At 42.7% G+C, this 27,306-nt stretch overlaps 2 protein-coding genes across 7 annotated transcripts in view; one reads left to right on the forward strand and one right to left on the reverse strand.

Moving 5' to 3' along the window:
- Positions 1-27,306, forward strand: part of LOC122623396 (neuropilin and tolloid-like protein 2) — an 86,435-nt gene that overhangs the window by 30,676 nt on the left and 28,453 nt on the right. For 4 of the 5 annotated variants that reach the window (XM_043802538.1, XM_043802535.1, XM_043802537.1 and 1 more), the window contains exons 2-3: positions 12,113-12,391; positions 24,327-24,710. In XM_043802538.1, the coding sequence (XP_043658473.1) occupies positions 12,235-12,391; positions 24,327-24,710 (541 nt within the window). In that variant the 5' untranslated portion in view covers positions 12,113-12,234. The remainder of the gene's footprint in view (positions 1-12,112; positions 12,392-24,326; positions 24,711-27,306) is intronic. The other variant, XM_043802536.1, reaches the window with a different exon arrangement.
- On the reverse strand, positions 2,450-3,164 carry LOC122623398. 2 transcript variants are annotated; one of them, XM_043802543.1, is made up of 4 exons: positions 3,102-3,164; positions 2,897-3,052; positions 2,711-2,827; positions 2,450-2,611 (listed from the first exon to the last, which is right to left on the reverse strand). In XM_043802543.1, the coding sequence occupies exons 1-4, from the start codon at positions 3,162-3,164 to the stop codon at positions 2,450-2,452; spliced, it is 498 nt and encodes a 165-aa protein (XP_043658478.1). The 2 variants fall into 2 exon arrangements, with proteins under 2 accessions (XP_043658478.1, XP_043658477.1); XM_043802542.1 differs by having other exon boundaries at positions 2,450-2,605; positions 2,660-2,827.

The following is a 27,306-nucleotide window of genomic DNA, read 5'->3' on the forward strand; positions in this document are numbered from 1 at the left end:
TATTATCTTTTTTTGAAGCTGCAATTTTCGGGGCTTACCTTTCGTATTACTTTGGATTTTGCTTCCTTGGGTTATTTTTTCTGTCGCTTTTCTTTTTCGAGGATGTGGGACTGTGGGAGATAGCAAAATGCTTTATTAATTTAGTGTGTGCCAGCCAAGCACGGAAAGTACACCGAGAGAAAATGCTGCAGACTTTGTAATGCCGAAGATAAAGAAAGAAAAAAACACATGCCTGATTGTAGAAGAAAGTTTTCTACATGGATTTTCATTCATATTATTTTACATTTTATTATCTATTTTATTATGTCCTAAACACTTCTGCTGATCCGCATTATTTTACTTTAAATACCACATTTTATTTGAATTTCTTGTGAATTAAGCGCTGTCTGCCCACTTTTCTGCCAGTGTTGTGGGGGAGAAGTGGGTCCTGAGCGTGTTAGCCAGACAATCGAGCCTAATGATTTATGAACTAGGCGCGCCGAGCGTGGCCGCAAGTATATAGGACCAGGCCAGGACGAGGTCCTTTCCTCCTCGGATCCTCCGGGCTCCTTGCCAATTTCGCCATTCCTCCTTTGCCTTGCCTTGCCCTGCCCCCTCGTCGTCCTGGTCGTCCCTTCGCTTTGCGGTCCTGGTTTCTCCTCTGTCCAGGATGATATATGATGCCGGAGTTTAGCGACTGCTTAAATGAATTTTTCACACTGCAACCATTCCATGCTGTTGACTCGGAACAAAAGTCACCCAAAGTGGTTATGAAGATCCCAACGACATGATGAACGAACCGGGCAAAAAAAAACCAAAAAAAAAACGAGAAAAAAAACAGGGTCTATGGAATAAAGGCTGCAAGGAGCGATGACAATTATGGGTAATTTTACCATGTTCGAATCATTTTCGAGGACAGCGGGGAAAAATGCGGGGAACTGGAAAAGTGTCAACGGGGAAAGCCGGTTAATGTGATAATTATAAGCTTCTCCTTCGACTACCACTGACAAGCTACTTAGTAAAGAGGGAAAAAATCTCTATATATATATATGTATATATTTTAATATATCTGCAGATCTTCAAATTGATTTGTTTAGCAAAATCCCACAAGCTGCTACAATTCGTATTGATTGCAATAGTAGCTTTAATTATTACGATAAACAACACTAATAGCCAACACTAATATATCTCAACTATTGTTTCACATAGTATTTCGCTTATAAGCGTTTCCATTATGGCCATTACTGGACAGTATCCCCTGATCTGCTGCTGTGTCATCGAGTGCATTTTCGCTTACAGCCAAAAATTATTGGCAGAACTTCATATTTCAGTCGAGCGGAAAAAGCGAGAGGTAAAAACTTTTGCAAATGTCATGCAGGTGATTGGGGAAAGAGCTGTGGCTGGTGGAGCTCTGTGGGCGAGTGGAGCTGGTGGAGCTAGTGGAGCAAGAGGAGTGAGTGGGTCGAAATGGATAGTTGAGTGGCCAACAACTCAGCGGACCGCTCGCCATCCTCGCTCCTCGAAGCGCAATCATTTATTAAAAGGCAGCGAATAAGAAATTGAAGGGGGGGAGGTGGTAGGTGTGGAAATGGAAAATGTAAGCCCGTTCGATTTGAAGTGGGGGGTGGGGGAAGGGGGCGAAAAATGTACCGAACGCGCGGGGTTAAGGGTTCTTTACTTGCACCCACGACACTGACACTTGGAGCGCAGCCGTTTGACAAGTTTAAACTTGCACTTAGCCGCGCAGCATTGAACACTTTTCCGGGAAAGCGGAAAAGGGTTTTTCCCTAAAAGGTCGGGCCTTGGGGGTCGGGGGAGAGCGTCTAGATTTTTTTGGCCGACAAATTTCAGTCAAATCAAGTGGCCACTTAGTTTCGGGCGTCGTCATTAGCTTTCAACTTTTGCAAATTGAATTTGGAAACGTTCAACGTGTCCACGAGCGCTGCCCCAACTGACAATTCCCAACACCATCGCCTGTCTCCTGGCTCCTTCCCCCTGTCTCCTTTCTCCTGTCCTCTGGCTCCTGTCCTTTGGCTCCCCATTCTGTGGACGGAGCCCTCCACTTGGCGAGTCCTTGCCTCACTGGGGGAAAAGTTTAGCAGCAGTCTTGGTTGCAAAAGGGTCGCTTGTACTCGCATACCTGTTACTCGTAGGGTACAGGGGTATGCTAGGCAAGTTGAAGAGTATGTAACTATAAGTATACAAGTATATTTCTGATCAGGATCAATGGCCAAATAGTCTGTTAAATTTGGATGCATTATATTTCTAATTGGATTACAATTGTATGTATATTGTATGCATATTGTATGTATATTGTATGCATTTTGTATGTATGTACATATATTGTATGCATATTGTATGTAAATTGTATGTATATTGTATGCATATTGTATGTATATTGTATGCATATTGTATGTATATTGTATGTATATTGTATGAATATGGTATGTACATGAGAAAGAGCTCCTCATCAAGTAAGTGACCAATAGAACTTGGTTATGGCTCTATCAATATCATATGCCATCCAGTGCACTTCAAGCATGTAGTTTCCCTCCGGAAAGGGCAGTACTTTGGTTAGCTTATTGTTAATACTATGATATGGCAGCTTATCGACCACAATATCATGCTGAAATCATATCATAATTAAAATATTTACCCTAATAACTTGGGGAATACCTACGCTATAGGGACAAATGTGGTTTATATTGGATAACTCTTTGAAAAAGCTGTAAAAATAAGAAACAATCGGATTGGGATTTTGCGAACTTATGAATCTGCACCCGTCATAGGTTATATTGTAGAGAAAAGGCTTATAGCCACTCAAACGCTTGTAGAGACCAACTCGCACCTAAATTGAAGGATAGTAACTTATTATAATCGCTAAAGAATATATATAAATAAATATAATTCAATATACCTTGATTTTGGTTATGGGTATCTTCAGGAGTTTGGCTTTTACGGAAATATATTTGTATGATCGGTTTATAGATTTCAATAAGCAATATTCGAATAAGGAAAAATCCTTATCCAATGACTCGCACTGTATGTTTGTGAATTCCACTAGGGAGCAAACCTAAAAGTAGCTTTTTGTGTATAGTTTTTCAGCAATCACAATTGGTTACCTCTGCGCAATAATATATAGAAATCATCAGAAAGGCGACAAACAAATTCAGCTTGATTGCCATCATATCTAAATAAAAGTGATAATATTTTCTTTTTCAGTTAAGCTTTGATATACGTTAAATTATTCTGCTTCGCGTTATTCGGTATAGTTTGATGAGTTTTAAATTTTAAACAGCGGGAAAACAGAATTTGCTAGTGGCTTAAATATTGATGTTTCCATCGAAAACGTTTCAAATCAGAGGTAATACTTTACAAAATACTTTTCAATTGGTTGCTATCATCGAGCAAAATGCGGTTATTAAAATTGTCCAACTATTTAAATGGGTATGTTTAATGGGTATGTTAAATTATGCATCAAAAATATAGAGAATGGAACTTTTAAATTATATTATAAGAGCATTAAAAAGGAAAGTGGGTGATCGTGGTAATAGTTGCTGTTCCGGCTCTTGGCCACAAGTATTGAAGTATTGCTATTGAAAATCAATTCTCCAATTTTCCATGTGAATGATCAACATAAAATCCATTTAATTGGTTGACAATGCTTTGCATAAAATAATGTTAATAATGTATTTGTTATTATACCAATTTGTATTATTTATTAGAAATAAAGCTATGGTATTGATCTCTGCAGAGGTATCGCGGCAATGTTTTCTCCTAGTGTAGATGGCTGTCTAGTAGTACTCGCATTTACTCGAACTGAAACTTTTGCGCCCAAAAAGCAGTCCCCTTTTTTGCCACTGCTGCTATCTCTATCTCTTTCGCCGCCCCATCGGCCGTCTCTTTCTCTTTCGCCGCCCTGTCGCCTTGTCGCTGCGTTGGGAAATGAAGCAGTTCACAAGGGAGTTGTTTCGTGTTTTTAAGTTCGCTTTAAGTAGCTGAAAGTTAGTTTTTATGCTTGGCACACGCAGAACTTGGCTATCAGTTGATAAATGGCTGGCGAGGCTTTAAAGATTCCATTTCCCTTCCACCGAAAACCCGCTCATTTCATTCCCAAGTTACCCAACTTACCCCTCTCTCCCGCATTCTTTTGGTCTTAATGAAGCTTTCGGCGTGCCAAGACGCCTGAATTAGCCAAAAACTCGAACCAAGTGGTAAGCCACCAAATGTGGCAATGACATAGGATAGTATAGTTATGCAATTCTGAGCGAAAAATAACAATAACTTAGCCCACTAATAAAAATCACAAAAAAGAAAGATAACATAAATGAAAAATTCTAATTTTTTATATATCAACTAATATATATACAAACAAATTCGTATCACTTGATAGAGGCGCTTCTAAAATATTGGCAGCCACTGTATCATATACATTTTCATATACTCAATATCATTATGTACACACATGCACATGAATATATGCGAACTCTTTATGCCAAGCATAATAAGCAAAAAGTTTACATATACATATATGTATACATACTTATATTCAAAAACAAGTGTGCGGAAAAGAAATGTATTTTATGAAATGCCTTTGCGTCTCTTTGAGCGATTGCAAAATACTGAAATTTGCCGGCATAAATGTTTGCTTAACAGAGAGCAAATATAATATAATTGGTCTTGACTTAAGTATCCGCCCCGGGGGATTTACTAACCAATTCATCAATTTTGCTAGCTTCGCTTTGAAATGCGAAACAGAATGGCTGGATGGAAGTGTACAAAGTCAACGTCAAGTTTGCAGCAAGTAATTTGTTTGCACAGCACTTTAATTGAACGTCTCAATGGTTTATGCAAAAAGAAATCCATTGATTACTAAAGTTCATTTTCAAACGGATAAGTATTTGCAATACTTTTGAGAGTGCTTGCTGTTTATTCCTGTTGACTTTGTATTCCAGAAACTAGATGTTGCCACAATGTCCTTCTCTCGATCGAAAGCGTTCAACTTATTGGCAAACTTATAATCCCACAGGAGACGTATGCCACATACTGCGATTAGCCTTTCAAATTTGTGACACACTTTGGACTCCTTTGCACCCAACTTGGTATCCTGGATGTTGCATTTAGGAAGTGCATCTAGAATTCAGGGAGTTTGTTGTCTCTAATAGAAAATTTGGCTCAAGTCAGTGGCTAGACAGCAAATCAAAGCGCAGAGAAAGGTCTTGGCCGTGGAAACGAAAATAAGACAAACGAAAGTAAAGTAGAGTGTAAGCTAAAGGAAAATACAATCAAGACAACGGCGAAGAAGGAAATCACGAGTTCAGCAGGAGCCAAGGCAACAGACAGAGGCGAAAATATGCTCGTATATCCGGAAATCTGTTTGCCACAGCGACTGACGTATTTATTACACTGCCTAAAAGGGAGCTTGATATATGAACTGATTCATTTAATCATACTGCATTTGTCACTCACAAATTGATTGTCTGCGATCTGCTCTCGAATCTCGAATTTTGCTGGTTTTGGAAGGAATTTATGAAGGAGAGTCTCTCGTTTTGGATTGACAAACGACAATATTGAAAAAATGACACATGAAATGCCGGGAATATTTTCGCCCTAATGAAATCAAATCAATCATGATTTTGAGGTTTTGGGCCCCCGAGAGCATTCCTTGCCTGGCGCCCCTTTCGTCCTTTTCGTCCTTTCAGCCAAGCAGGCGGGCTGCTATAAATACAAATTGGATAAAACTGCAGTGCGTGCCAAAAAAAATAAAGGGACTCGCCCCGAAAAAGAAACGAAAAATATACCAAAAAACCAAAAAAGAAAAAAAACAAAGAAAAAACAAAAAAGAGATCAGATTAAGACACTGGAATGTGAAACGTGGCCAACATGCTGTCGTCCTTTGGGTCCATTGAGGTTGGGAATTTCTGCAAGCTGGCTAAATAACAACAAAATCACTCGGTTGTCCTGGACAATCCTGGGCACATGGAAAGCGGAGCAGGCATGGCCACTAATTAAAGTGCGCCCACCCCCCCCACACATACCCCCCTCTCAAAACTGCTCAGCATTCTGTTTGCCAGGGGAGAATTGGGAAATTTTACAAATTAATTTCGTGTTTGAAGCAAATTCGTAAACAAGTCTTAATGTGCACTAAAGCGTGTGTTCCCAAGGCCGTGGAGTGGGCGTGGGAGTGGGCGTAGGAGTGGGAGGGGGAGGGGGCGTGGGCATTGCCTAACCACCCATCTAATAATGTTGGGCGCCCGCCAGACATGAATTTAGCATTTATCTAGCGCCACTTGAACAACGCCGTCGTCGCACGACGACAATGAAGATGAAGATGGCGGCGCAAAATTTGCGGGTGGCACCACCATTGTGGGTGGTGGGTAGTAGGTAGTGTATGCCTGGCTGTGGGGTCGGGCTAATTTCAACGCCTCTTAAGCGCAGCGCACAGTGGTTGCCCTGCCCTCGAGTGCGCCCCAAAAGTCAAGGAGTGCCCAAAGTGGGGGAACCACCAGCAAAAACCCAGCAAAGCCAGCAAACCCAGCAAATAAAACTTTAGCACTGCCGCCGCGGGTGTGAATAGCTCAAGGTGAACTTTGGTCCTTGCCAATTGGATAGGAAAGTGTCACACATTTGCCAAAAAGGGGGACTTAGCCAGATTTAGCTGGGCTTAGCTGGGCCCGCCCAGCAGTAAGCTTTAAATTGTGCGATCCTGGCTTAGCACATACTTACGCGATTAGTGGGCAGCTTTATTTTAATAATCGCACATTAAGTGTACTCAAATAAGTTGCCATCTATTTAAAAAGAAAGAAAAAGAAAGATACCTTATAGTAGAATTACAAATTCCTGAAGCTTCGCCACACGGTGCACTTAATTTGGGTTCCATGGGCATGTCAACAGATTCTTCGCTGGGCTTTCATGGGCAGTAATTGTTGTTGCCGTTGTTACTTTGTTACTTTATGTAGATGTGACGGGGCAGGTTTTTCGCCCATTTTGCCATTTTGCCAGGGCCATGTTCGAATTTGTTTCAATTCCAAGGACCCAGTCATCATCTCCTCACCAGCCAGCGACACGTACGCGAGGCATGAAGTCATGGCATCCTGGAAAAGCGATTTTTCGGGCAACGGGACTTGTAAGGGGGAGGGGGGGAGGCGCCTTTGGTGGCCAGTCAAGAGTGAAACAGCGCTGTTAATATAAAGTAGGTAATTGAGATGGAAAGCGGGTGGCTGGGCGGCTGGGTGGCTGTTCAAACGAACTTGTTCAAATTAATCAAGTACAGTGGACTTGGAGCGTGTTTCTATTTTCCTTTGCCCTCGACGCTGAGTCAGCACTTTGGCTATAAAATCATGCGTGGCCGGCCGGCAGACAATGAATGCACATAAAAATAATAATTGGAATTGGAAATGAAAACAATTTTCATGGCACATGAGTCGGCGCAAAACTCTCCCAAGGAAAGCGCTTTTCCCCCCAAACAACAGATTCACTGAGAAAATATACACTTTGTTTTATTACAACTGATTGAAAGTACTGAGCAAAAAAAGCTATTTAACAAATTGCTAAACCACTGACCACTGATACTCACTTAATGTTAGCCAATTCTAATAACATTTTCTTGTTTATTATTTTGGAAATCAAACTTTTCGCTGAGTGCTGCCTTGTTTGTCTCGGTCATAAGTTTGGTGCCAATTGTGTGCAGGTGCTGGCCTCTGCTCCGAACTTTGGCTCTTGCCAATTTTCTTTTGGTGAAAGCCATTGTTTGGCTATTTCTTTGGTGCGCCGAGCAACCTTTGACCTTATCGACTCCGGGTCGGGCGCAATTATCACCCCAAGATGATGGCACACCAAATCGAGTGTGCTGCCAATTTCGAATGGCCTGCGCCGAGTCAGTGGAGTCCTTAATGCCCTTATCAGTGTCACCCACACGCTCTCGTCCTCATCCTCCATCCTCATCCACCATCCTCGTCCTCATCCGCATCGGCATCCTTTGCATATGCATGAACTCCCCGGGGCGAACCACGCTGCGTATGCGTAATGTGCGTATGCGTATGCGTAATGTGTCGCTCTGGTTTGTCGCCATTTCTGGCAAGTGGCCTGTCGTCAGTTGGCAACCTGCAGGAGAACCCGTATGCCGGAAAAACGATTAGGGAAAGGTTTAAAAAATCCACTTCCTCTCGATCATATCCGGCATTTGCCGAGGCAGTGAAGTGGATAAATGCGCACAGCTTTGCGAACCTAAATGTGTATCATGGCAATGATAAGAAGTGTATTTATATTTGATATTATAAGGAAGTTGTAGAAAGTTATTATAAGTTATAAGTGCTCAGAAATGTCTTAGTTTTAAAGAGAAATGATCTGCATACAACGAGCTCGTAAATTCTGTATACAACATTTTTTATTAGTTTGCTCATTAGAGTAATTCGAAGTGCTGCACTCGGCTGGTGATGTTTTATATGCCAGCGGAGGGTATTCAAATGCTTTGTTGTGCTCTGGCGCTCGTTTACATTTCGCAAAGCCGTAACTGGGCTAAAAACTGTTGCTCCTACGTGTTCATATATAATTCCGAACTGCACCTAAGACAGACGACTCCTTGGCCTCTTAACCCCAGATGCCCACAGATGCCCACAGATGTCCGAGGTCGGGGTAGCAGCAACACAATACAAAAACGTAAGCAATAAAATGAATTTTTATGCCGCATTTTCGCAATGCAGGATAACACCCATACACACACACGCACACACACATGCAGAGAGGGCCCATCACCTCGACAAAAAATATATGTGTATGTTACCTTTGGTGGATCCCTTAACCCTACACACTCAGCCCCCAGGATGCATTCCTCGCAGCCAAAAGCAAAGGCAAAAGCGAAGCGAACACATTTACACATGTAAGTGCATAAAAAATGTTTATGAATTTCAGTTTATGGCGCGTAAAACACGCCAATAAATGTACCAAGGCATTAAAAATGCCTTTCCCCAATGGCCACGCCCCCTCACCCCCTTTGGGGGCCCACTCGTTGGACTTTGCCGCACTAATAAACAATCAGAAATGGGCATAAAGTATGGGGAATCGGGCAGGAATGGCAAAGCGGCAAAAGTGGCAAAACGGCAAACGACAGCGGGGAATTTCCCTCCTGTGTTTTTCCTCGCTTTTTTGTCTTTCCCCCCCCCTCCTCTTCGATTTTCCTTTTTATCCCCCGCTGCCTTTTTTTCGTTCCTTTTTTTGCATTGCCAGAAGGTGTTAGTCGCCCCGCTGGCGCAACTCTTGTGGCCAAACCCAGCGCCCAGCGCCCCGCCCACCATTTTCTCCCCGCCTACCATGAATATTTATGCAAAATCACACACACACATACACTTACACACAGAGGCACCCACACATTTGGACTTGTGTTGCTCCTTTCCTGTCAGTCTGCAGTCTGTAGTCCTGGATGTCCTGGCTGTCCTGGCTGCTTGGTGTTTCCTTATTGTTGGCTGCGTTATGCCAAGTGTGCTCTAATGCACTTTACGACACTTTATGGCAGTTTTCCGGGGGGCAGAAAATTATGGCAAATTGATGAGAATATACATATGTGACTTGGCTCCGCGCTGCTGCGAAAGTTTTTCTTAGCTTGCCATACAACCCCTATTTTCATTTCAATATTTTGATTTTGATCTTGCTTATATATATCATTTGAATTATTTGCGCCAAGAAGGTATATTTACTTTTATGTGATTAAATTGTATGTATTTATGTAGTATTTATTAAGATACTTGACAATCCATACAATTTGGGATCAATCATGGCGTAAAGAGCTGATTTCCTTTATTGCTGAAATTAGAGGCCGCCATGGAAATTCCAGCGATTGCCGGGCGAAATCCTTTTGCAAATTCACTCGAAATTGAACCCTTTTCTCGTCCACAAAACGACACCAGAAATTTGCGTCAATCGCACTTCGCACTTTTCCCTTGTTTTTCCCCGTTTTTCACCGCTTTTCCCCGTTTTTCTTGGCCTAATGAAAGTCCAGGGCAATGTCCCATTTTTGGCCATGATCCCTATACGGAATTTTAGCGCCCTTTTGTCTCGACGCCTCCATGCAAATCGTGTGGGCGGGGCAGCATTCTTAGCCCGCTCTCAAGTAGCCTCAATTTTCCACCCATTATTTCCCATTGTTGGATGGATGTTTTTTCAGCGTTTTTGTTTTTATTTGTATTTTTTTTATTTTTCGAGTACTTAACGCCACGAGGAATCGGCTAAGACAAGTGAAGCGCGAAAAATGCGAAAAACATGCAGAGAATAAAGTGGAAAATCGGGGTTAAAGAATGGCCAAATGGACGATTGGGTGGCGGGGCGTGTAATCAAAGCGTTTGGATATCAAAGATTCGGCAAGAGCAAAGTTATGCATAAATTTTGGACGCCGTCGCGACGGCCGATTTGTGGAAAATGCGGAAAAGCGCCGCAAGAGAGAGAGAGAGAGAGCGCCTCTTCCAGCACAGCCCCCAAAATCAATAAAGGAAACAAATTAGTTTCGTCTTAAAAGTACGGCAGCAGAGTATCAAAATAAAATTTCCAACAGTCGCGTGGACCAAATAATAATACCGCAAAAACATGGCCAAGTACACACAGGATGCCACATAAGATGGCACTGAGAATAAATGTTGGCAGTTCGCATGGGGAAGAAATAATTTTTTTGCAACTAACTAACTAGTTTTAGAAACGTTATTAAAAAGAAACAATTTTTTAAAAATACATTTGAAATTGGTACTTTAGTTACAAAGATACATAGATAGATATAGATACATAGATAGTTGTAGATACATAGTTACATTACATAGATAGATGTTGATACATAGTTACATTACATAGATAGATGTAGATACATAGTTAGATTACATAGTTAGATGTAGATACATAGTTACATTACATAGATGGATTAAATAGATCCAAAACAAGGCGAGTTCAAGCAGCTTCAACTTTGCGTGTGCAAATAGGCGGGCCGAAGGACCCTCGGTGACATTGTTTGTTGTGGTGCCGCAGGACACGAACAGACACAAGAGCCTAATAATAGCCGCACATAAAATTTTATTAGCACGAGCGTAACAATTCAATTGGGTCATGCTTTACGGCGCCGCAGGGGCGGCGGGGGGCGCTTTTCGGGGACGGACTGCAGTGCCCCCCCTTCTCTCTCCAAAAAAAAAAGAAAAGAGAAAATGCCAGCACATTTGGGTCATCCAGGTGCAGTCGAAGGTCCGGAAAAATCGAGAAAATGAGGTGAGCGTGTGCAGCGTGCTCGCTTTTTATGTTCTCCAAGATTTCACTTTCATCAAATGATGTCAGCGACAAAGGACGATATTTGTCGCAAAAAGGATGCTCGCAAAGAGCTTAGCTTCGATCACTTGAAGAAATAACTATCATTCATACAATGTATGAAATTTTCAGTTTTAATTATGGAAATAATTAATTTTCAGTTTTGTTTTTTTAATGATATAAGTCAGTTTTTTGCTTAATTAGAAGACCACAAAATATAATTGAAATACATCACATTAATGTGAGCGCTGCGCTGTAATTACTTAATAATTTCAAAATAAATACAATGTATATGGCAATGTATTAGCAAAATAATTAAATTTTTAAATTAAATAACAGCAACCTAGTTGCGCTGCCTTCAGCGTTTTTGATAATCCTTCAACAAATCCCAAACAAATTGCAATATATTTGTCTGCAATTTGCCAACACTTGATGGGATTATCATTTATTTTGGTGCTGACATTTCGCCAGCGGCGAAAACTCAATTTGGGGAAAAACTCATTTGTTGGCGCGACGAAAAAGGAGCGCAAAATTGTTTGAACAAACTCGAGCAATTGTCTTACACTCGCTCCAATTGGATTTCCGTTATGAAGCTGCTGCTACAGCGCGATGCGCGTGAATAGAACCAACCAATTGGGAAGTAACTTTTTTACATTCAGTAAGAAGTAACGTGGTAGTTACATTATATTTTATCAGAATTTCGCAATCAAAATAAATAATATTTATTTTTAGGTATTTAATTATTTGCGCTACTAGTGTTATGCTCATGGCTGTGCCCATCTTGTTTCTTGTTCTTGCTCTCGATCCGTGTCTTATCCCTGCCGTTCTTCTTATTCCTCTTCTTCGCTATATTTTACAGTTACGTGTGAGGGACTCTTACTGCGAGCGGAGCAGGAGCAGCAGAGAGAAAGAGAGAGAGGGTGCGAGCGTGCTAGAGCGAGACGGAGACTATAAGACTGAAGCTGGCAAACCTCACACAAAATGCGAAGAAGAGGAAGCACTTGCAGCGCACAACAACCACAGCAGCGGCCACACAAACAGCAGCAGCAGCAGCAGCAACGGCAGCAAAATCAAAGGTTAATCCCCGGCCAACGCTGTTCGCTGCTAATGTTGCTAATTGTTGGCCAAGCAGTTTACGGTAAGTGCCACAACATAGCCAAGTAAGCATGTGTGCCGGGGGAGGGGGGAAGGGGTGTGATGGAAGTGCGTGCCTGCACTGGAAAATATGCTACGTATTAAATACGCTTACATATTTACACAATATAAGTGCGCATTCGGAAAATACTTATTCTACCTCACCACTGAATATAATATTAAGTAAAATCGATAGCATTCATTCTAGTATTCAGATGGGAATAAAATCTAAGCACAAATAATCTCCCTTTAATTAGTTGCCATACCTTTTCGGCCAGTGTAAGGCTGTGAGCATCTTCGCACATTTGCAGTGTAACTTTTATTGGGCGGGACGTGGCCATTGCCATTGCCCCGTTCTCTGACCTCATTAGACGTTCATTTGTTTGCTTATTTATGCGAATGTACACACACTCAGACTCACGCACACACACACATGGAGTGGGAGGCTGGAAGGCTGGAAGGAAGATGTATCGGCTGTATGTTGGATCATCATCTATATGGCCATATGGCATTTGCGGCCCTTTGTGTTACCAATTCCGCACACAAGTCGAATGCATACATTTTCGCTCTTCGCTTTTCGCTTTTGTCCATAAAAATTCGAATCCTCAATGAGCGAGCATGAAAAAATGCGAGAGAGTGTGCCCCAAATTGTATGCTACACAAAGCCACGCACAAAGATGATGTGTGCAAGCGTGCGTGTGTGTGTGCTGCGATGTATGTGTGTGTGTGTGTGTTTGTAGGGTAGAATTCAGTGCTCGCCTGCCTGTAATTAATTGACTCGAACTCGCACATTTTTCGCATCGAGCACAAAAACAAGTCGCAAACTTTTCGCCTAGACGTGGCTTTTTTTCCACTTTTGCACACATACACATATGTATATTTTGCAGTGCAGTCAAGGTCGTGTGAAAGGGACGGCAGTTACGCGGCATTACTCTTATATTTGTTGTTTTTGTGTTTATTTTTTGTTGTATTATGTTTGTCGCATTTTGTGGCAGCCGGCCAAGTTGGTCAACATGAATGCACAAAAGTAGGAGAATCCGACTACGAATCCGAATCCGCCATAATGCCTTCCCATTTGCATATAGAGTTGGTTTGTACCTGCCAGCTTATTTACCAATACGCACAAGTAAGTCCTTTTCGCCATGGCAATCGATTTCCATCGATTTGTCAGTGGATTTTCAGCGGTTTTTAATTGCTTGCCCACTTAAATGGGTCTCTTAGTTCTGTTGAATATCCAAATATGCAAACAAATCAGCTTTAAAGCTGCCTCTTAAAATGGCTCAAAACGTAAACTCCCAAGTTCACGTGGCCAGTGAAGATACTCAGAGCCACGCCCCCTGTACGCCCGATATCCTTGTGTGGCACCGCAGAAGCGTTTTCCCAACTAGAGTAATTGATTGACGCCAATGGCCGAGCATTTGCCAGCTGTCCTGTGGTTTCTGGACTTTAGACTCGCTGCCCAGCACTGCAGACTTGCAGACTTGCAGACTTGGGGCGGCAGGTTCACAGCTATTCTTTGATAGGGATTCATTTAATTGCCCCAGCTGTCTGGACGTTGTTGCAGCCACATTGAGCTGACAGATCCGCCCACCTGAACGGCAAGAGGCCGAAGGACATTATTTGGCTTTGAGTAACCGAAGCTGCCAGGATGCCAACGGGGTCGTTTTTTGTAACCCGAAATCGTTTAGTAGCACAAAAACATAGGTCAAAAGAGAGGGTACAGCACCAAAAACACAGAGCCGAAGCCGCATATAATTTCGACTAATTCATTTCCCAGCATAATAATTTGCGTACCGCCGGCCAAAAAGGATCAGGATGGCGGTGGCAAAAGGAAGGGGGTGGAGGGGAGGGGAGTGGGGTGGAGGGAGGCAGCTGTCGACAGTCTATCGTAATTGTAAATTAATGCATGCAGAAAATGTGACCCCACAAGATGGCGGCGACCGGAAGTCAGCTCTCCTCGCACGCACACACCCAAAAGCACACCCAAACGCACACACACACATACGAGCACTAACCATATTGCTGCCTTCACGGCCAACGAGTCCAGGATAAAATGGGGTATATCCCGCACTGCAGAGGGTAGAATAAAAAAATAAAAAAAATATAAATTTTAAGCTAAAGAGATTTTCACATTGCCAATATCTTTTTGTGGCAAATGTATTCCAGATTGCTGGCAATTTAAATGAATATATTCAAGCATTTCGGAAACGGAACCAAGCGGTCTATGCTAATAAGAAAGTCATTGCCCTTTTTGTTACATTTCGTTGATTTTACTTTTGCTTGGGCAATAATTGAATAATTTTGACATGAAAAATGGCACAAAGGATGCGATGTGAGGCTGGGAATAAGCCCGCAAATTTATCGGTGCGAGGAAATCACCACACGTGGCAATCAAGCGGAAATATTCGGCTATGGAATGTTTTGCAGCCCAATGCAGAAATGCAAAAGCAAAAAATGGCTGTCCGTCTGGCTGCAAAACTGCCATTGGGTTTGGGTTTGGGATTGGGATTGGGATTGGGTAAATGGCTAAATGGGGAATGGGAATAGATGCCCCGGTGTGCCAGTGGGGATTGCCTTTATTTATTTGAAATTAGAAACTGCCAACTGTTCCCAAAAGTGGCCATTAATTAAGGGCTATGGGCTGCCTGCTGGGGCAGCAGCTACTGGGGATTGCGTAATGACTGCAAAATGCTAACAAATAGCCAGTTGCCAGTTTTGAGTTGCCATCTTAACAGGGGCGTCGGTTGCCAGGGGGGAGGAAAGGGGGTCGTATCCACTGACTGAGTGGGACAAATGGCTACTGGATTTGTAAGTAATTGTCTCACCTTTTTCCCCAACACAATCGGGACAATCAATTTGCGCGCTGCTAGCGAGCTTTTCCCCGTCATTTGCCAAATCAGCCAAAGAAATATGGTTTCTTCAATAGCTTTGCTCAATTCATTTGAGGTAAATCGCTGTGCGAAATGTGTTTTAGATTATTTAGATATTTAAATATAATTATAGATTATCAAGTTTCCAATCTTGTATAGCTTTTTGCACTTGGGACTCGTAGCTGCTTAGCTGAAATCCCGCTTGCAAGTGTTGGCTAACTTAACACTTGTCGGCCCAGTTTCTTGGCCAAATTTAGGGAGATCGGGCCAGTGTTTGTTTAAAAACCTTTTCATGCTCCTGTCACGGCCCGTCGCACTTGGCCATGTGCTCCGAATGTTAGTTGACCCAATTGTGGACACCACGGCCTTCTTCCCCCCGGGGAGCAAGTGAGACGGCACCAGGCTATCTCTGTCTCCCTCTCTCTCTCTCTCTCTGTCTCTGTCTTTAGCTGGGCCAGAACTTGAGGCAGAAGTTGAGGAAATGAAATTGGTTTTGACATTGGGCCGGGCTTTGGGCCTTATTCAACATTAGGCTAATTTGTGTGCGCTTCCTTAGTCGCAGACTCACACTCATTTTTCCCCTTTTTCCCCGTTTTTCCCCATTTTTCCCTTTTTTTGCCCCGCTTTTATTGCCTTTAATTTCTGCATCTTGCACTTGGCTCTTCCGCCGTTTTGCCAGTGCCTTCAGCTTGTTTTGGCCGTTCGACTTAAGTGCCATCCTGAATTGTCCTGAATTGTCCTGGCTGCTCCTGCTCCCGATCCTGCTCCTGCAGCTCCTGCTGCTGCTGCTCTGCTTGACACTGATTTCAATTATAAATTTGTTTTTGTTTTGTCCCTTGTCTCGTGCCCATTTCCCATTTCCCTAACTTTCCCCGGTTCCTGTTGCCTTTTTTTCTGCACATTTTCTTTGCGTTTGGTGTCTTCAGTCTTCAGTTTTCATTTTTATTTTCCTCCTTTTTTTTCTGTGCCGAGCTGCGATTGCTTTCTCAATTGGTTCCGCTGCTAGGAGCGTTTGTCTGGCTATCACTTTTAATCTAAGTTGGTAACAATGCTCCAGCCCCCGTGCCACGCCTCCTTAACCCATGCTGTCTACCTAGCTGTCTTGCTGCCTTTCTGCCTTTCAACCTCTCAGCCTTTCAGCCTCTCATCCTTTCAGCCAGGATGTGAGCTCTGCTCGGTGTCCTTTTATTTCGCTTTCAAGAGCTATAAGCTTATGTCTCTGGCTTTGTGGTTTGGTAAACATACTGCACAAAATTATAGTCTGCAAATATTTTCGCAAGCCAAATGAAAATGTTTGCATTACTTTGCAAAAAGTTGCTGCGGATACAACAAGAAAAAAAATGGAAGAAGAAAATTAAATTTGCAGGAGCTTTGGAAACATTTATGTATGTTTCCAAATATTACAAGAATACTTAAATAATATTTAATTAAATTGCGCAACTATGCACGTAGCAGTCAACCAAAATCCATGTGGCTTAAAAATGCCTTGTGTTAAATGTATGTATATCCTTTGTTGTGCCACTTAGTTCATGTCTGTTACTAATTTGCAGCGCTTTGTCTTACACTTTATAGCCTTTTTTTTTCTTTGCCCCAAAAGGCACCCTTCTTGGTATTTTCTTAGATTTTTGTATATTTTTGAGGATTTCTTTTTCCCGGTAATCCCAGCGTCTTTTAGCCCTGTCTAAAGCCTTTTATTTATCAATTTTGATAAATACCGCTTTGCATTTTACAGGGCAAACTGGCTTGGCATGCTTGCATATTAAATAAAAGTACGGAGAAATGGAGAAAGTATTTTAAAGAAAGTATTTTGAAGAATTGCTGAAATGGTTTACTATGGCATGCGATTGACTCTTAGCGACTGCTGTTAAATACCACTTCAAATTTACCAGAAACTACATACACTCGCCCAAGTGCGCCTTCATTTTTATTACACTGTAAGCAATTTTCCACCAATAATCCCTGCACCACCTGCACCACATCCTCACCCCCTTCGCCTTCTCGATTTCCAGCCAGCAGCCAGGTGCGCGCCAATCCCAGCATTTTCCATAGCAGATCTAAGTGAAAATGCAGTCAACCCTAATCAAATTTTCGCTGCAAATTGACAGTTTGCCTGCAGATTTTCATTTCGCGTTTTCATTCCACCCACTAAACACGCACTGTTCGGGGGAGGGGAGGGGTGGTGTAGAGGGGAGAGGGGGTGGCTTAGTTAAAGGGCGGTGGGCGGTGTGGTTGCATGGCAGGGTTAAAAAGTTCCGTTCGTGTGCGGATTCCGTTGGCCATAATTTTCATAGCGGGTATTTCAGGAGTGCGCTTTTAGGTTTTAATAACTCAAGTTACTGCCAAGTTAAGTTATATCCACGAATTAATATTTAAATACGGTATAGATTTGTAAATAAGTTTTCAAAGTTGTATAATCCCAAGTATACCCGCCGCTTAATAGGTATTTGATAGTCGAAGTGCGCCGGGCTCTTGTTTCTTTTCATTTTCCCCCGCCTTTTGTGCCTCTCATTTCGTGCCGCTTCTGGTTCGACGTGCGCCCCCTTGGGGCACGAGGGGAGGGGTTAAAATAACATCCCCCCACCCCCTTTATCATCTGACATAGCCGCACGCTGATTTAATTTTAAATCTCTGTGCCCTCACTCAAAATTAAAACGACGTCAAGGCCCCGGGTTTCAGGTTGCCAAAGATACGCAGGGATTCGCTGGCATATTACGTATACGTATACGTACTATATAGTATATAGAGCCGTGGAGAAGGAAAAAAGGACGAGAGTGGATGCCAGTGGAGCCTTGCTCTCAATTTGCCTGTCGCAATCCAATTGTCGGGCATTTCATTTCAATTTAACAATTTTGAAATCCCACCCCCATCAACGGAAGCGGTAGCTGCAAGTTGCCGTGGATCGTGGATGTTGCAAATTAATCTGCGGCATGTCGCTGCCTCAGTTCCCAGTTCCCAGTTCCCAGTTCCCAGTTAGTTGCGCTTGACATACTTATTGTCTCCGACTTCCGCTTCCTGCCCCACTTCAGCAGGATTATGTCGGCCAGATGCAGAGTATTTTGTATTTTGTTTGCTGTATTTTGTTTGCTGTCAAATTTGACGTTTGCAATGATCAATGATTGCGCGACATGCACATGCCAATGGAATTCCAGCGGGGAAACGGCTCTCGAAATCGCAGCAATTGCATAAAATCATTTGAAAGGCAAAACCAAAAAAAGAAGTGTTGCATCGCAAACAGAGAAAGCAAATATGGGTAAAATATAAATGCACAGACAATGAACAGAAAAAAGGGAAATAATTGCCAATAACTAACGATAAATAACGATAAAAACACTTTGACACGATCTACACATATTGATGTATTTATAAATAAACAATTTTTTAAGCAAATTTGTGAAAAGCTTTTATTTCATTTAAAAAAATAATAACAATAATCATTTTTACCTTAATTATTTTTATCAGCGTCAAAAAGCGCATTCAGTTTTCTATATAAAAAATAAAAGAATATTAAGGAAATGCAACTGTAGCGAAACTGAAATCCTTGCGCCATTTTGGCTTGCAGATTATGATCTGGAATTTGGTTTGCCGAAATATTCCACTGTCTGCCGTTAATTTTAAACTGCTGGCCCCAAAAATGCATTAATAATCCCGAATGACAGGCTGTGGGTGGTGGTTGGAACCCCTCCCTTCACCTCCTTGCCCCTTGCACCGGATAAATGCATAATTGATGATTATGGTTTCGAGCATCTATTTCCACTTGCACCTCCCCCGCATTTCGCCCCATTTTCGCAACACTGCCAGCTAGCAATTAGAAATATCTGGTTTTATTAACTGAACTGCTATGTACTGTTTGTTGTGCTGTTGCTGATTTCTGCCAATTTGGGAGTTTCAAGGCGTAATGAGCTTAGCTTTCCGGGGGGATGTGGTGTGGGCGTGGGCGTGGCAGGAGCCATTTGGATGGGTATTATATACCGTAAATTTCGAGGAGCGAGCACGAGATGTGCATCTTTTGTTTGCCGGGCTGCCTGCCATGTTTTATTGCTAATTGCAACTTCAGGTTGCATTGTGGCTTCTTCGACAGCGTCTGCCACGCCCCCCCCCCCCCCGCCTGTTGGGGCACTCGACAACGAGTCGGAAAATCCCCGCCAGAATTTTCCAGTATACAAGTATGTATGTGTCGCCCTCTGGGCAGCCATATCGTGCCATCTCAGTGCGATGTTTGCGCCACGAAAAAATAATAAAACTGATTTTATTTATGTGCTGCGCCAGAGCAAAAATTGAAATTCTGCAACACGAGCAGCAACTTGAGATGCAGGACATACGGACGACGGGAATCCTGCCAAAAGTACGAGCTTATATCTATACTCGTATATATGGCATGGAAGGAAAATCCCATCGCGTGTCTTAGTTATTGTTACCATATCCACTCCATCTTCATCGCACGACAACGAGTGGGTTTCTGTTGTTTTGGTTTTATTTTTCCCGAAATAATGTTGTCGATGTTTTTCGCTTACGGCTCACAATTAATGGGATACGTGCGAAAAGTTTCTATAATATAAATTATTATCGCCGCTCCATATTTATCTGACAGCTGCACAGCTGCACACCTTCACACCTTCAGATACTTTTCGCCAGATGCAGGCCACAAAATCACAAGGCCATTAATCACACATTTAGCATGTGTTCCCTCGATTTCGATTCAACACTTACAAATTGGAATAGTCACGATAGTCAGGGGTTAGTGAAGAACATAGTGTGTAATCATAGATAACATTTTTTAAATCTAACCACATGAATATGCGGCATGTGGAACTCAACACAGAAGAGTTGCAAATCTTAGCAGCCAGAATTTCTAATAATTAAATTATGTTAATGCGTGTATTGTTAATTGAAACTTGTGTTTGCCCACACAAGCAGCCATAATAAATTATTGCATTGGCTTATTTTTACCTCAATCAATTGCTTTTTAAGCTCTGTCAATAGTTAAGCATGTGTTTACAATGCATTTATTGTATTAGTTTAATTTTACTTCGAACAAATAATGCGCTTTCCGGCTCAATCAGTTGTTAAGCTGGCAATTTTCAATGCATTTGTATTTTAATGGCAATGATTATTTAATGTCTAAATTAGAGCCGCGAAAAGCTTTATGAGTACAGCCTCCGGGCGCCGAAAATTCAATTGCAAATCAATGATTAAATGGGTTTGCCCACTCAATTATGAAGTGATGTTCTTGTGCTGGCCTCGACATCAAAGTCAAAGCCTTGGAATATGGGGCATTTAGTGTGTACTTTACATTTAATTTATTCAATAGAAATTTGTAAATCGTAAAAGTTGCCGACGAGCAACAAGCGAAAGCGATGGCAGCCAGCAGCAGCCAGCAATTAGTAAATCATGAGAAAATTATATACTTTGCGAATGCATCGCAGCACCAGCAAGGAGCTTCGACTTTCCGTCGACGGCACCCAGTTGGCAGGCGAAAATTTTAATGCAAACTGTAAATTATTATATGCGCGCGTACTTACTTACTTTTCGCCCGATTGCAGCTGCTGCAGCTCCTTTGCCAGCCGTAGACATCCTGCCCAGAAAACCCAGAAAACCCAGAAGAACCACCCATTCACCAATTCACCCACAGTCCCATTTAACTGGCGCTCAAAAGGCAGTTTTAGTCGTTTCTGGGTTGGTTGCCTGCCAGACAATACAAAACTATAAATATGCACAGTCACAGGGCGAGTCACAATCGCAGTCACAGTCGCAGTCACAGTCAGAGTCACAGTTGCAATTACAGTCACGGTGCACAGTGGCACTGCATATCGAACAAGCGATGAATAATTAATCAGCAGCATAAATAGCTTATGTGAATGTGGAATGTTTGACGACTTAAATGAAATTTCAATGAAAAGCCGCTTCCTTTAACTTTTCCTTTCTTTCCATTCATCAAATATATGTGCACAAAAAACGGCAGTAAAATTTCACATAATATTTATTCATTGATTTGGGCCAACGCAGAATCCCTTTTGGTATTTGAAATCAAATGATTTTTCGGCACTGTTACGCTTTGCAATGAAATATTATTTAGTTTTTGCGTTATTTTATTTCAGCTTCTCCTTTGCCTTTGCTTGGTTGTCTCTGGCAGAGCCAGCAAAATGCAAAATTTATTGCACAAAACTACAAAACACACACACACACACACACAGACAGACAGCGAGTGGAAAGGGTGAAAAGTGGGCGGCGGTTGGCGGGGGCGTGGAAAATGTGTTAAGTCTATTGAGTGTATTAAAGCAAATAACTGCCTCGACGAATAAAATACATACGACGAGACGATGGCGGCGAGGAATCCAAGAACTGGGATCTAGGTGGGCGGTGGGCGGTGCAGGGGAGTTATGGGCTTGAAGGCGTGGCAGAGATACTTTATACACACACACACCCACTCGCACACACACAACACACCCACTCGCAACAGCAGCACTCACTGACAGCAGCAGCGACTCAGACATATGCAAATATGAATATAAATGAACAGCGCGATGAAGTCTGAGATCCAATGACTTAGCAGGGGATATACACATGGTGAGAAAATTGCACAAGAAAACTAGAAAAATTTTGAAAGTGCTTGAAAATAAATGCTTTATTAATAGGTTCTTAGTTCAAAATGATAATAATAACTATGCCTTCGTAAAAAGCAAGCCATTAAGCAAGTGCATTTTATTTATTTTACAATATACACTTATTATTTTCGGTGCATCGACAGGGGGCGTGTTTAGCTAGGGTTTTCGCAGAAAAGTTTGTGGCTTGCAAGTTAAACTTGCAGCAAGAAGTGAAATCGACACAAGACAAACCGAACGATATCTTCTAGGATTCGATTGCCATGCAGTTCAAATTGCCAACGAATCAATTATGACGATTTAAACGTTTGCAAAAATGACTCGGCTTAAATTCCGAAAACCAGGCCATCAATTATGGCAATTTTAATTAGAGCTAAACTGAAGCAAGAGGTGTGCTATAAACGCTTCATTAGACGGCAATCCATTTAATATTCGCATTTAAATTAATTACAATGTTTATTCCGTTTAATTGATGTGACAAATAGTTGCACGGACTGCAAACAGACTGAAACTGAAACAGCTACAGAAACAGAAACGGAAGCAGCAAGAGAAACAGGAGCAGAACGGAAATAAGCAGCTTTTGACTAACGGCAAAATGGAGGCCAACGGCATGCGAGTGTATGTGTGTGTATCTCTGTCTGTGTGGGGAAAAAAGCAAGGCAGTGCAAACAGAGGGGGGGAGGAGAGCTGTAGAAGTGGAGTAACATCTGGCGTTGCCCTGTGCGATTACAAAAACATCAACACTTAATATGTTTATTAAATTTGTTGCTACATCATTAGGCACTAGCAGCCATGTAATGTGAGGCAAACACTTCACATGTGCCCATGCCTGCACTTGTGTGTGTGTGCTTCTGTACTCCTCCAGTGCGTGTGTGTGTGAGTGTGTGTGTGTGTTTGTGTGTGTGCTCAGACTGTGTTTGTGTTGCTGTTACAACTGAACTAAATACCCTATGACCCATAAACTCGACTTGAATAGCTGGGCATAGTAAAATATATGCCGCAGATGCGGAGAACTTTCCAAATCACATTTTAATATTTATAAGTATTTAAAAGCGCTGTAAATTATGATCAAAATGTGGCTAGTTTACTGTTTATCTATATCCTTTGTCGAATTTCAATTGAACTACAGTGCTATAAGTACATACTAGTCAGTACTATTAGTTAATTAATCACCGTTGAGTGATATCGTGCCATCTAAGTGAATGGCAATTGCATTTACCTTACTGATTTGCGCTAATGAATTTGGTGTCTGCTTGGTATAATTTAGACCGTTTACCAATCAGTTGCGGTTTCTGGGGCACCGCCTTCTGTTTACCGTCGAAAACCAAAGTTCAGCTAATTGACTTGTGAATCGAAAGCATTTCTGCCACGCGATTGTCAAAGGAATCGATGAGGTGGTAGTATATACAGTTCCTTAGCTTGAAAATACCTATGCAACTATGAAATATTTCTCATATTTAGTACAAGTTTATGTTATAGTTTGATAGTCTTGCTGATTTATGGCTGATTTCAAGGGCATCTGCGGTTCGTGCTTCTGAAACACCAAGTTCCTGTGAGCCGTGCCAATGCCCTGCACACAGATACACACCCACACACAGATACTCACCCACACAGAGGCTGGTGGCGATGTGTTTGTGCGCTGCTCCAGGCTACTTTGCATGGGCTTAACGATTGTTGTTTAGGTGCAGTTTCAGTTACTGTTGCCGTTGCCGTTGCCATTACAATCGCAGTTACAGTTACAGTTACTGTTCCAGCTGCAGTTGCAGTTGCCGTCACAGTTGCTCAAACAGAAAAACCCACAAGAAAAAAATGCATAAAACGGTGGAAAGTACGGGTGAAAGCGAGGGAAAGTCGCGGGCTGGCGCTTTAATACAAAATTTACATTGCATACCTTTTGAAAGTTACAAGCCATGAAGTTCTCTATTTGGTATGATCCTTTTGCCGATTTGAAGGTTAAAAAGGTAAAATCAAAATCATTATGGCTGACTAGCAAATGTAAATGGTAATGAATACTTTAGAATACAATTTTCTAGTTATTAATAATGTTTAAAAACAGAATGGTAATATTCCCAGAGGTAAAGTGAGAGGTGTCTGAATACCAACATACAAGTATATACAACTGCAACTGCAACGTGCCGGCATATATTCACTTTGCAACATGTATGCTTTACCTGTGCTCTCTTGTGCTTTTCCACGTTTTTAGTTCTACTGCCGCCGCAAAATTATGCACATTATTATGTACAACAAAAAAAGAAAAAATGGGAAGAAAGTCCAACGGGCGCATACATTTTAATGCTCATGATTATTATTATCATACTAAAATGTAATGCTGCCATCCGAAAATGACAGCGCGCACATATAGCACATACATATAGCATATAGAACATGTAGAATATAGAAATATCTAAGGATATATGTATATATAAACTGCATACTCAGTGCTTTCCATTTCCCCTTAATTTCCTTGCAGCTTCGACGGCCGGCAGTGAGTTAATCGCCAATCGCTCGGCGACAACTGGCGAATCGCCGTTAATGTTGGCGAATTTCACCGCTGCCACGCCCCCCGCCCCACGATTCAGCAGCCCCTTTCGGGAGCAGGATGTGGCCGAGGGGGAGGAGGAGGAGGCGGAGGCGGCGGCTGCTGGTGGAGGGCAGGCCACTTGGCTGGAGGAGCAGCATCCGCTGACCATTTCGCGACCACCGCGAGCGGGACGCAGCGAGCGGCAGGCTGAGGAGGAGCAGGTGGACCGCTGTCGCCTCTTCGTCGAGGGCGATCCCACCAAGAACGAGCTGTACAGCCCCGAGTACCCCAATCTGTATCCGAAGAACATCAACTGCACCCGGGTGATAACAGGTGAGTACTCTATGAACTTTGGCAGCCAACTAAGCTGGGTTATTCATTATTCATGGGTATCTGTAGGTAGAGAGTGTTTAGCAAAAGTCAATGCCAATGAATCATTTATGCAGGATACACGTATCCTGATGGCTGCTTGTATTCATGGCAGCAACTGAAACTGAAACTGAAACCGAAACCCATTCCCGTGGATTATCTACGGCTAAGCAATTAACAATCAGTCTGCCAGCGAATCAGGGCAGTAGCATTGGCATTACCTTCATCCGTATCTGTAGCTGTAGCTGTATCTGTATCCGTATCTGTATGCCACAGTTGGAAAGACAAATACGAACTTTGATGGAAGCCAATTGCCAGCCAGCTTGCTTCTTAGCGAGTGTGGGTGTGAGTGTGCACACAGAGAAATACGCGGTTCTTTCTCAAAAAGGATACTGCAAAACATACATAGCATACATATATTCATTTTCTGTTATACAAATCACAGGATATTTATTTGACATTGGGAAGTGCTGCGGTATTTGCACCAAAGTGCATCCTTAAGCTGCGAAATCAATCGAACTGCCACCCATTTTCTTCACGTGTGAGTGGAGTAGAGTGGCGTGGCGTGGAGTGCAGGCCTCGTAAAAGTTTATATGGCAAGCACTTGGCGACGAGCGAGCTACTGCAAATAATTGCAAAGTCTTTGGCCAAGTCTTGGCAGCCACTGCTGTTGACATTACCAGATGTCAGTCAGTGAGTCAGTCAGTCATTTGGCTTGGCTTTGGTTGAGAATGGGTTGGTTTGGGGGCTAAGATTGGGTAAAGCTGGTGGGGAGTGGGGAGTGGGAATTGGGCGAAGTGAACCAGTGAACCGGAGGCATTAGATGGCGCTGATGCGTAAGATGCTCCACACAGATTCCACATGGCAGGGCCGTTTTGTGTGGCCCATTTAAAAGCGTTAGCGCGTTGGCTCCCCGTATTCCATTCGCATTTTCCCCCAGTTTCCCACAGTTTCCCCCCAGTTTTCCCCCAGTCACCAGTTGGCAGTCACCAGTTGCCATATCCCAGCAGCCCAGCTTCCCAGCTCGCAACTCGCAGCTTCCATTTCCCCGGGCTCCATAATACGATGCCTCGATTGGGGGATTGGAATGAAAATGGGGAAAATGGGGAAAATGGGGGCGGCCACCGATGGGTTGTCATCATATTTGAGCTGCACTCGCTTCACTGCCTCCACCGCCGCAGAAACGAACTGTGCCTCGCCAGCTGGGTAACTCTCGAGTCAACTCTCTCCTCCGCTCCGAATGCTTATCTAAAGTCGCTTGGAGGCCAAATCATTTGTCAGTTAAGACAAAATAATGTCACTGCAAAAGTCAAGAGCTGACAGATAAAACCTGAAAGCGAATGATTGACTTTCCATAAGCACGCATCAGCGGTCGCAGTATCTGTATCTGTATCTACGAGTACGCCAGCATATGTAGCACATGTACGCTCTACACTCCATACAACCAAACGTATACATACATACGAGTGTGTGTGTGCGCTTGGAATTACGAGTACATCGGCTTATTTGCATATAACTGTGTGTGTGCGAGTGTGTATATGCTTACCCTCCAGAAAAGACTTCATGTTAATGTTGGACTAAGCGGGCCAACGAAAGCAGCCAGCTGAGCTCCGCTTTATGGCCAAGATGGGCGTCCCGCAGGGCAAACAAATGCCGCAAGCATTGCGGTCGGGGTGATTACAAAAGTTCAAAGTTATTGCAAAAAACAACAAAATTCTATAGAGCTTATTCTGCCTTGCACTTTGCTTTATAACTATAATACAAGCCGTTCGGCAGTGCAGCAAGGCAATATAGGATTAGAGCCAACAGTCAGCGGGATTTAATCAGCGAAAGTAATCTAACTAGCCTAGGAATACACAGTATTCCTGATATCAGTTGCCAACGTGGCGTATACGCAATGCGATCTTGCTCTGCATAGTCACGTTGCGTATACGCCATGTTATCTTGCTCTGTATAGTCACATACGCAATGCGATCCAGTTCTGTATAGCCACGTTGCGTATACGCGATGTGATCCTGCTCTGCATAGCCACATTGCGTATACGCCATGTTATCTTGCTCTGTATTGTCACATGGCGTATACGCCATGTTATCCTGCGCTGCATAGCCACATTGCGTATACGCCATGTTATCCTGCTCTGCATAGTTACATCGCGTATACGCAATGCGATCCTGCTCTGCATGGTCACAAGCCTAGATAAGACACAGTGTAGCCAAAAAGCAATCACTCTTATACTCTTATAGTTCTCGGCCATCTGTGGTCGCAAAAGCTGCTCGAAATGCTATTCATTGTGTAATTACGATGGGCCCATCTTTGCTGCAGCCAGATGCTAGTAGTAGACAGTGGTGGGGCTTAGAAGTTACCCCTTTGCAATTACCTTTCCTGCCAATTGGATGTGGGAAGTTAAGCAAGTGCAGTTCCGGCATTCTCTCGTTTGCCTGGGGGACTTTGTAATTTGTTAACGCTACGCATAGTCGCATATGAGTTTGGCCAGGACTCGTTTCCACTTTTTTTCAAGGCCAATCAATTCAATTTCCTTTCAAGCTTTCCCTTTTTTTTC

This window comes from Drosophila teissieri, chromosome X, assembly GCF_016746235.2.
Source record: "Drosophila teissieri strain GT53w chromosome X, Prin_Dtei_1.1, whole genome shotgun sequence".
Classification (NCBI taxonomy): domain Eukaryota; kingdom Metazoa; phylum Arthropoda; class Insecta; order Diptera; family Drosophilidae; genus Drosophila; species Drosophila teissieri.

Coding starts and splice junctions, on each gene's coding strand:
- LOC122623398 (XM_043802542.1), bottom strand. CDS start 3,164: ATGGCAATCAAGCTGAATTTGTTTGTCGCCTTTCTGATGATTTCTATA. Junction 2,828..2,896: donor TACCCATAACCAAAATCAAG/GTATATTGAATT, acceptor CCTTCAATTTAG/GTGCGAGTTGGTCTCTACAA. Junction 2,606..2,659: donor ACCACATTTGTCCCTATAGC/GTAGGTATTCCC, acceptor ATATGATTTCAG/CATGATATTGTGGTCGATAA.